At 53.8% G+C, this 10,147-nt stretch overlaps 1 protein-coding gene across 1 annotated transcript; it reads right to left on the bottom strand.

Annotated features, from left to right (window-relative positions):
- Positions 1-5,769: 5,769 nt before the first annotated feature.
- On the bottom strand, positions 5,770-9,296 carry SRSF1 (serine and arginine rich splicing factor 1). The gene is made up of 4 exons (XM_057386685.1): positions 8,896-9,296; positions 8,558-8,742; positions 8,177-8,349; positions 5,770-7,921 (listed from the first exon to the last, which is right to left on the bottom strand). The coding sequence occupies exons 1-4, from the start codon at positions 9,087-9,089 to the stop codon at positions 7,727-7,729; spliced, it is 747 nt and encodes a 248-aa protein (XP_057242668.1). The 5' UTR covers positions 9,090-9,296; the 3' UTR covers positions 5,770-7,726.
- Between the last annotated feature and the right edge of the window lie 851 nt (positions 9,297-10,147).

Below are 10,147 nucleotides of genomic sequence, written 5' to 3'. Positions count from 1 at the left end.
ATCAGCGCTCCGACGGAGAGGAAGAGCCGCCCCCACGATAGCCACGCCAGCCCCGGGGATGCCGCTGGTGTGGGCTGCGGGGTTACTGTCCGTGCCCCAAAAGAGGGGCTGCTCCTCTGTGCTGCTGCCCACACGTGGGGGACACCCCGGGACAGCACCGATGTCACATGGTGGGGATTGCCCACATTAATATCAAATCCRAGAATCATGGAATGGTTTGGRACACCTTCCACTGGACCAGGTTGCTCCAARCCCCATCCYTRAACACTTCCAGGGATGGATGGGGCAGCCACAGCTCCTCTGTGTCCCTATGATTTATCTGGTTTACAAAGAGATGAGGAGATACAGTTTGGGACATTTCAGAGCCCTCCTGGCAGGTCTCACCGACCCCTGCTCGCCCCCTGCCCCACGCTGCCCTCAGCACTCTGCCTYTGAACCTGCTGAACTCTGCTGCTCTCCAGGAAAACATTCCCAGTTTGATTTAAAAACTTCCCCAGCCGGAGCCTGTACCAATTACTTAGCGGCGCAGTGCTCCGGTTAATCACCAGTGACCATTTTTAGTAATAATTCCTGCGGGGCCAAGGACTGCAGGGAAACATCCGCTCCTGCCTTGCTCCCCTTCCCACCATCTGCCCCGGCTTCTCCCGGGCACGGGATGTACAGCAGCAGGCACATAAGGTCAGTGCATTTAGGGAAAAACATGACCACTGAATTAGAGCAGCCGAGCCAGCGAGGAAATCCTAACGCTAATCCCTGATCTTTCACTGACACACGGCAAAGCTCGGCCGAGCCGGCTGCTTCCCTCCTCCCCAGCCACAGCTGGAAAACACGGATAATGCTGCATTACCTTCCCTGCAGGGCTGCTGCGATTAAAAGCAGCAGAGAGCTCCGAAATCCTTCAGGRATGGGGATGGCAGGGATTAATGCTCGGCTAGATGGTCTCCCAGGACCCTTTGCCAACACCCTGCCCCATTTTCTTTATTCTTTGCTATTTAGTTTTATTTTTTTTTTCTGGGACCTGGGTGGTGTTTAATCTCATTTGGCAGTTATGGATTGTCTCCAAAATAATCAATGTTTGTGCATTCATCTGCATCGCTCAGCTGATCCCACAGGGATGAGCATCCAGCGCTGGCAGGAGCCTCGGGCGGAGCATCCCTGCTTCCCGCTGCCCAAGGAACCAACTTTGCTCCGTGTTTCCAAGGGGGAAACAAAACCTTTGGTGATAGCACACAGCTCTGCCTCAAATTCATTTCGGTGCCGTCGGGAAAATATCCTGTATCATCCTGCAAATCAGGCAGAAAATGACTCTGCCCGTGTCTTCCCTCCTGCCCGGACCCTGTGTACTGCAAAGACACGCACGTGTGAGGATGGAGAATCGATGGCTCTGGAGTCTGAATAGCRGAATTTCCCCCCGTGTTTCATCTGSTATCAAAAACCACCGCAAAAAAAATGCAGCCCTGCCCTTTGTCAGAAGGAAAATACCCGGAGTTCAGCAAACTGCCAAGTTTTTCGTGTTTAAATTTCCGCTGGCAGCTGCTCTGCGCAGYATCCCAGCCAGTCAAACACCCCGTGGGATCCAGGCAGCCCCAGAGCCCCGGATCCACGCTGGCAAATCTTCCCTGCTCGGCATCCGCGTGGTCTGAACTCGTCAGGATCTGTCACGTCATCAGCTGCTCACAGGGCAACCAAGTCATGCGAGAAACGGGCATTTCTTAAAAAAAAAAAAAAAAATACAGGACCCGAAGCGTGAATCGTGGCTGAGTCACTGAAACACGAAACTCACTAACGGGATGAATTAGAGCTATTAGAATATAGAGGTAATTACTCATGTGAACAATGCCCTGCTCGACTCTTTAATGATTACACAAATTAGTGCATAAAATTATGTTAATGGCTCTGCAAGCGGCACATGCACCCAGCCTGCCCGGCGGGAGGGGACGCAGAGGGGAGMCAGGGTCCCCTCAGCACCCAGGAGCAAGGTGAGGGAATGCCAGGGGAGGCTGCAACCCATCCTGCGGCTCTGCCGGGCTCTGAGCTCGTCCCGCGGCTCAGCCAGGTTCCATGACCATCCCGCAGCTCTGCCRGGCTCYGTGATCATYCCATGGCTCTGCCCTGCTCCATGACCATCCCATGGTTCTTCCGGGCTCTGTGCCCATCCCATCCCGCGGCTCTGCCAGGCTCTGAGCCCATCCAATCCCGCAGCTCTGCTCTGCTCCATGCCCGTCCTGTCCTGCAGCTCTGCCGGGCTCTGTGCCCATCCCGCAGCTCTGCCCTGCTCTATGCCCATCCTGTCCTGCAGTCCTGCCAGGCTCCGTGCCCATCCTGTCCCGCAGCTCAGCCGGGCTCCATGCCCATCCTGTCCCGCAGCTCAGCCGGGCTCCATGCCCATCCTGTCCTGCAGCTCCGCCGGGCTCCGTGCCCATCCCGCAGTCCTGCCAGGCTCCGTGCCCATCCCACAGCTCTGCCCTGCTCCATGCCCATCCCATCCTGCAGCTCTGCCCTGTTCCATGCCCGTCCTGTCCTGCAGCTCTGCCGGGCTCTGTGCCCATCCCGCAGTCCTGCCAGGCTCCGTGCCCATCCCGTGGCTCTGCCGGGCTCTGTGCCCGTTCTGTCCCATGACTCTGCCAGGCTCCGTGCCCATCCCATCCCGCAGCTCCGCCGGGCTCCGTGCCCATCCCGCAGCTCTGCTGGGGCAGGACAAAGCACTGCAAGGACCACACAGTGCGGGTGGGTACATCACTGCCTCACCTTCAGGCGTGAGGGTGAAGGATTTTAGGGAACATTTATTACACAGGGAGCTGCCTGGAATCTTCATTTTYCCYAATAATTCAGCTTTCTATTTGAAASTGCTCCAACTGTGATTCCGGATAAACTGCTCTTCCCGTGCAGGTGCAGTGAGGATCATTCTGCACTCGGCATGGGGGATTCTCACCAAAGCTGTGGCTGTTTTCAGCCAGTCTAGAAATGACTCTGATTTTGCTGCACAGCTAAAAACTCTGCTGTTATCAGGAGCAAGAAACCTCACTGCACAACCAACGCACGCAAATCAATGAAAGAATCCCCTGTTCTAAAGCAGAAGTTTCTGTAGGAAAAAAAAAAAACAAAAAACAAACAAACAACAGGAAAAAAAAAAAACAACAACCCCAAAGTGTGGTTTCTAGGAGAAACCACAAAGTTTCTAACCGTTTCTATTTCGGAGCTAATGTTGGGTTTATTAAGCACGGGGCTATCAGGACGATGTGTAATTAAGGAGGAGAGATTCCCTCCCTCTCCCCGGCGCTTTCCCGAGTGTTTGCACAAAGAAGGCAGTATCGGGCCGGGCTGCCGGGCAGCTGCGCGGCCCAGGGCGGCACAGAGGGGCCACCCAGCCCCGGGGCGCACAATCGCCCTCAGTTGTACCAACAAAGCGGCACTATCGGAAGCGCAGGAGCATCGGAACAGGCAGAGTCTCTGCAGGAACGGCRGAGCTCATGCAGSGCTCCCGGGTAGAAGCACCGGGCASGGAATGGAAAGATGGGATGGGAAAATGATTTAGGAGAGGGGGTTACGTTTGGTTGCTCCCTCTGCTTTAACGAGGCAATTCCATTCCCCTACAGCTTTCTGCTTTCTTTAGAGAGAATGGACTCTCAAAACGTTTTGTTTCAGGAAGAGCATATTCCTAAAAGAAGACACCCGGGTGAAATCCCAGCAAATACCTTCCCAGAAGAGAGGCTGGTGGATCAGCCACCACCCTGCCCGCAGCCAGCCTGCTCCCACTAATGCACCAGGATATTAAAATCAATGCCAGTTTTTTTTTTTTTTTACCCACCAGCCGCAGCCGATGCCTCCCAGAGCCCTGCCTGGAAGCAGATTCCCCGCGGGGGATGGAGCAGGCACTCACTCAGACTCACTTCCCTCCCTGGAGAAGCTGAAGGGCAAAAGAGCTGGCACCAGGCTCCTCAGGTTGTGCCAGGCAGGAGTGTTGCTCCCAGAACTCACCGACTCCTCATCATCTCTGTCACAATGTTAATGAACTCATAAAGTAGCATAATTAAAAACTGAGTGTGTCAGGAGGCACAGCCTCCTCCAGTTAACTTCTCCTAACGCTGTCAAACCTGGTTCATAGCATATTTCTGAGATACTAATTTAATTCCTCTATTTTATGTCAATCAGAGAACACGATGTTCCCCCCGAGGATGGTGGAACACGCTGGATCAGAATCTGAAATTAAAGCACRGGGCACTTGGGGAAAGCCTTGCTTCACCCTGTGGCTTCCCTGCTCCWGCACTGCCTGCCTGGCTGCTCGCAGCACGGCCACAGAAACAATTTTACGGGAAAAGAAGTGGAATGCACAAGAGCTCCACACGGGGCACAGGTTTATTACAAGATCTCAAAGTGCTTCACAAACACCACAGCTGGGACACGGAGGTCAAAGCGAGTGGGTGACACTGGGGCAGGGACAGGACCAGCAGCTCAGCTCGAGTGACCCGAGCTCTCCTCTCAGAGGGGGAAGCCAAAATGAGAGAGAGAACCCAGCAATGCTCCACTCCCTTTTATATTCCCAGCATTTCCACTCCCCAAAGAGGATGGCAGCCTTCTGGCAGAGGTGAGATCTCCACCACCTCTGTGACTCCACATCAGCAGCTTTCCAGGAAGGTGACACTCCACAAATCCCATTGTAGAGAACGCTGTGTTCCCAGCTCCTCTTCCTGGGACACCCACAGGGTGATCCAACCGCCGAGATAATCTCAGGAGCAAACAATCCTGTGGCATTTCCTGCTCCTGTAGTTGATCCACACACCAGTGAGACTTGGAGCACATCCTGCACCCACCAGCTCCCCAGAAGCAGGCTGGACAAGTTACAGCCTTGCTGCACCTCCAGCACACACCTTRGACAGGGAATTCCATGTCCGAGTTGGCTGAACTGCCCCTGAAATTGGTGCTCCACACATTGATGAGCTCCTGCTGAACCAGCCCAAAGCCACAGCTCCGGCTGGACTCCCTGGGTGAGAACAAATGCTCATAATTCAAAGTGAGGACAGGGACCCTTCCATCTGCCTGCATTCTTCACTGCTCCTCCTGACGGGTATTTCGGAGTTTTCCAAACTCCATTCAGTCCTGGCAAACCAGACCCTTCAAGTTTCCTTCTGTGAAAGACCCTGAGCATGCCAGTACCCACAGAAGCTGCTTTCACCTTCCCTCCTCACTGGTGATGGGGGATTTCTGGGCCAAACGTCACCCTTGCTCCCCAGCTCACATCTGTGTGCCAAGGAGCCCCCACTGCGCTCCCTTCTTTCCCACCTCCCAACAAACTTCTCTGGCAACAGTCACCCCATTTCCCACAGCCTCCTTCCACCTGGGGAGGGGCACGTCCAGCCTGGCCACCGGGCTGCAATTCCATGCCCACAGCTCAGGGATTACACCGATATCCAAGCTCCTGCCCACTGCCTCATCCCTCACACCAGCAATGATCAATAATAGACCAGCTCTGCCCCCATTTATCCTCAAGACAAACCCACAATTCTCCCATTTTCCCCGGGTGATKGCCAATTAACAGTCATATTAATGCTCCCTCCTTTAAGCAGGGAGAGCTCCTTCTTTTCCCCTTCCCATCTACTCAATTCCACCCATTTCCCAGGGAACTGATCCTTTATTGAGGAGAAGCTCAAACATGGATGCTTCCTGYGGAACACTCCGGGCTCTGTTCCACACAAAAGGCTTTTGTCCGGATCCCCAACGCGAGGGTGGCGGGCGAGGACCAGACTCCGCGACCAACGATGACACGGGGCATGTTTTTGTAAAAACTTTATTTGTCAAAGAAAAAAAAGCAATGGCCAATTGAAACCTACGTCATCTTTAACTCCAATTTTGGTCTTTAAATTTAGAGAAATGACTTATTAACTTTTTTTTTTTTTTTTAAACAAACCCCCCTTTTTCCCCTTTAAGGTTTACCATCTACTCGTGCTGAATCCTTCCAAGGAGATTGCTCCAGCGTACCTCTCCAGGTCCTCGCTTTGCTCCTTTTACCACAAAAAATGCAAAACTCCATCGTGCATCTTAAGGGCTCCAATCGTCAAAAATAGGAAAAAGATATCTTTGGAATAGCCAATTGAGTTGAATAAAAAAATCCACACGAATGCGGTTTGGTTGGGGCAGGAATCCACTCCTATGTTCCTGGTAATTTGATCCCGCTCCATGAATCCTTGTAATTCAGCCTCCCTATCCTATCCACATTATGATTTGAATCCAATGATCCAGCTCCAAGGATTGGGATCCAGTGAGCCCTCTCCAATCCAAACCTTTATAACCAGCAAAACCAAAAAAGAGGAGGCAAAAAGTTAGATACTGTAATGAAAAAATAGGATTCTGGGGAATGATGAGTTATGTTTGCCATCAATTAATTCAGATGTACAGTAATAACTATCAATTCCCCAAAACAAACTTTCCAATGGTGATGCTCAGATAATTTCTTTAGAAATGTTAATTACTATTTGGAGGAAACATTGTAAATATTTACAATATGTCAACTGGAAATGCCAACATACTCAGCGCATTGGTGGGTACGAGGTTTTGTGGTTGTAAAAAACGGTTTTACTAAACTGGAAAAGCTTTAACTGCTCGGTCTATCCACCTACTATGGAATGGCTGGACTACAGCTGCACTCCCAGCTGGAGGGAACGTTAACAATCGGTGTTTTCACACGGATTGTGAGTCAATCGTGAATTAGTCTGAGGGGGCAGGGCTGAGACTTAAATTATTCCCCACTAGGTTTGCTATTTTTATTTTGCTTTCATTCTGGTACTTATAAAAATGCAACAGCCACGCTGTATCAGTCACACAGAGGACATGCAGATTTTAGCAGTATTGATATTATACTCTGATTGCAAGTTCTACTACAAGTGTACGGATACTACGGACATGGACACTTGTAACCAAACGCTGTGGGACAAATAAACCAATACTCCCCCCGCCCCGGCCCCAGTTATTCCTTTAAAAAACTAGAATGGAATAGAGAATTACAAAAGCAGGGATTTGGCCACAATTGCCCCCCCAGGAAAAGAAGTTTTTAAAAGGGAAGAGCAATCGTAGTCTGCGGTCACGAGAACATGCCTGAAGCGACACGTGGGGACACGTATGTGCTCGGCCTCAATTCCCCTGTCTCTCAGTATAAGGTCAATACTGCCAAGTTCATCTGTGACAATAGCACTTGGAGTCATACCATTGCCTCCATTATTGATCTGATCCTCCTCAATCCTCCTTTTGACAATCCTAAAATGATTGACATGTGCTCCACAATCCTTTAATCCAAAGCATTCTTAATCCATCTCTTCAGATATGTCTACAGAAAGACACACGAAAAGGCAAGATAAAATGTAAGATCCCCCAGAAGAGACAAGTTAGCCACAAACATCCCAACATCCCCAGCTCGTCTCGACCACAGCGGAACACTGAGACATTTACACAGCAATACCACAGCTCCAAGAATGTTGGTATTGAACTAGAACTAAACCGGAACAATCCTGACTGACAGCAATTAAAATACAATTTACCAAAGACAGGAGGGGAATGTCGGTGTCGAGGAGCAAATACTCACTAGGGATTTTACACAAGAATGCAATTCAACACTTCAGCCAATTCGAGTAAAACAGTTGGAATTTAAAAAAAAAAAAATAATGAAAGACTGTACTAAGTAAAGGAAAACTGTGTACAACATGGGGTTCTACAAAAAGATCAGAGCTAGTGATGTTTATGTACGAGATCGGGATCTGCTGTGGCGGGGAGAGTAGCGTGGAGATCCTCTGCTTCTTCTTGGGGAATAACTGCGGCTTCTGCTGTTGCTTCGACTACGGCTCCTGCTACGACTACGGCTGCGGGACCGAGATCTTCCATAGCTTGGGCTTCTTGGGCCATCAACTTTAACACGGATGTAGGCAGTTTCTCCCTATTGAATAGACAGAACTTTCGATTGAAACGTCGAGGCTTCAGGGCCATGTTTCAGGCATGCTGACAGACTGCAGACAGCGTTACTATGGCCGGACAGACAGCAGAGCTTACACGTCTATCTCAAGCCTAACCACACACTTATTTCTATGCTTTGTAACCAAACAATGAACACCACATGTTCCTTACCTTCATATCCTACTGTTTAAGCCCCTTGTATCCAATTCTGGCCAAAGAAAGTAAGTGTGATACCTACCTCGTGAGATCTAAATTTAGTGTTATCCAGCTTTCGCACAGCGTAGGTCATGTCTTCCTTCCGCACAAACTCCACGACACCAGTGCCATCTCGGAAAACATCAGCATAACATACATCACCTGCTTCACGCATGTGATCCTTTAAATCCTGCCAACTTCCACTTGGAGGCAGCCCTACAGAMAAAACCAAGACGTGACTTTAAAACCGGATTAGAGCCTCACCTCCTGTAGTTAAAGCAGAAAACAGCGAAAGAAAGGAGTGCTCAGCATCGCGGGGGGGACACCACACGAGGTGATGATTTTTAAGGAGCAGCTCGCAGCAGCACCGCGCCTGCAGGACCCCGGGGGAGCACTTGGGCTGAGAGAGAGAGCAATGACTCACCCGAGACGATCACTCTGTACTCCGAGCGCCGGGACGGGGGGCCGTACCTGCCCCGGGGGGCTCCTCCCCCTCCGCCGCCGCCGCCGCCTCTGCCGGTGCCGCGGCCGCTCCGAGGGAACTCCACGCGGAGGCGATACCCATCGTAGTCGTAGCCGTCCCGCCCGTAGACGGCGTCCTCCGCGTCCCTGCGGGCGGCACGGGGCGGGCGGTGAGCGCGGCCGCCGCACCCCCCGCCTTTGTTCCCGCTTCCCGCTCGCCGCTCTCCCCGCCCGCCGCCTCACCAGGCCCCGTTATTGCGGGCGATGCTCCCGGCCGGGCAGCGCCAAAAGGGGTCTCACCTGGGGTCCTCAAACTCGACGAAGGCRAAGGGCGGGCCCCCGCGGCGGTTCTTCAGGTCGATGTCGCGGATGGCGCCGTACTTGTAGAACACGTCCTCGATGTCCTTGGTGCGGATGTCGGGGGGCAGGTTCCCCACGTAGATGCGGCAGTCGTTGTTGCCGGCCGGGCCGCGGATGACGCCGCCGCCGGACATGGCGAGGTCGGCAATGTTTGCGGCGGCGCGGGGCGGTGCGGGCGGCGCGGGGCGGCGGTGGCGGGGCCGGGCCGGGCTCTCGGAGCGATCGTCACCTCCCCCGACCGCCGCTTCAAAATGGCGCCCGCGGCTCCGCTCGCGCTGCCTCTGCGCGCACCGATCTCACCCCGGGACGCAGCACCGGCCGCAGCACCGCCCGCSCTCACGGCGGAACAGCGGCGCACGCGTCTTCCGCCGCGCCCTCACTCCGCCGTCCTGCGCGTGCGCGGTGCCGCCGCAAAGTAGTCCCTCGGTTCTCGCCGGTTCGGAGAAGCCGAGCCCGTGCGCGTGGGGCTGCTGTGCGGAGCTCGGGTGCGCTGAGCTCGGCTGCGCTGTGAGAAGCCTCCGGTACCCGCGGCGGGGGGAAAGATTCACCTCCCGGCAGCGCATTAAACGGCGGCGGCTCCGTGACGTCACGTCCGGTGCGGCGCCCCGCGCCTTTAGGCCCGGCCGGGGAGGGCGCGCCCCACAATGCACCGCGCGGGACGGCGGGGGCGCTTGGCGCCAAGCGCGGGGCGCGTCCCACAATGCACCGCGGGCGGCGGGAGCGCATGGCGGCGGCGCTGCTGTGTCCCGCTGTGTCCCTGAATGTCCCCCGTGTGTCACCCCTGTGTCCCCGCCGTGGGCTGCACGGCCGCGCTCAGTGCTCTGTCCCGCTGTGCCCTGCCCGTGGATAGCGCAGAAAAGGGCTCTGCCCTCTCTGGAACAGGACGGAGCCTGACCCAAAATGGCTGCCCTGAGGGCACAGGGAGCGGAGGCGGTCCCGGCCCGCTCAGCGAGGCGGGCACTCMGCGGACACATTTCCTGCAGCAACTACAGTTTAAATCTGTAGCGTTTGGGGTGTTCCCCCCCTCACGGTGTTTGCCCGTTGCTGAACACTTATAAGTGTTCAGYCCCCCCGTTCTTGGGGGCTTTTGCATCCAATATTTTTGCAGCTGAGCACGATGAGCTTGGGCAAAATAGACTTTAAGAATGGACTTGAGTTAGTGTCCGTGAGTTAGTGAAAGTGGAGGAACAAA

The sequence above is a fragment of the Malurus melanocephalus genome, unplaced genomic scaffold, assembly GCF_030028575.1.
Source record: "Malurus melanocephalus ecotype Western Australia unplaced genomic scaffold, MMel_1.1 scaffold_1031, whole genome shotgun sequence".
Lineage (NCBI taxonomy): Eukaryota > Metazoa > Chordata > Aves > Passeriformes > Maluridae > Malurus > Malurus melanocephalus.
Note: the sequence above shows the minus strand (reverse complement) of the source record. Positions and strands in the feature narration are given on the sequence as shown.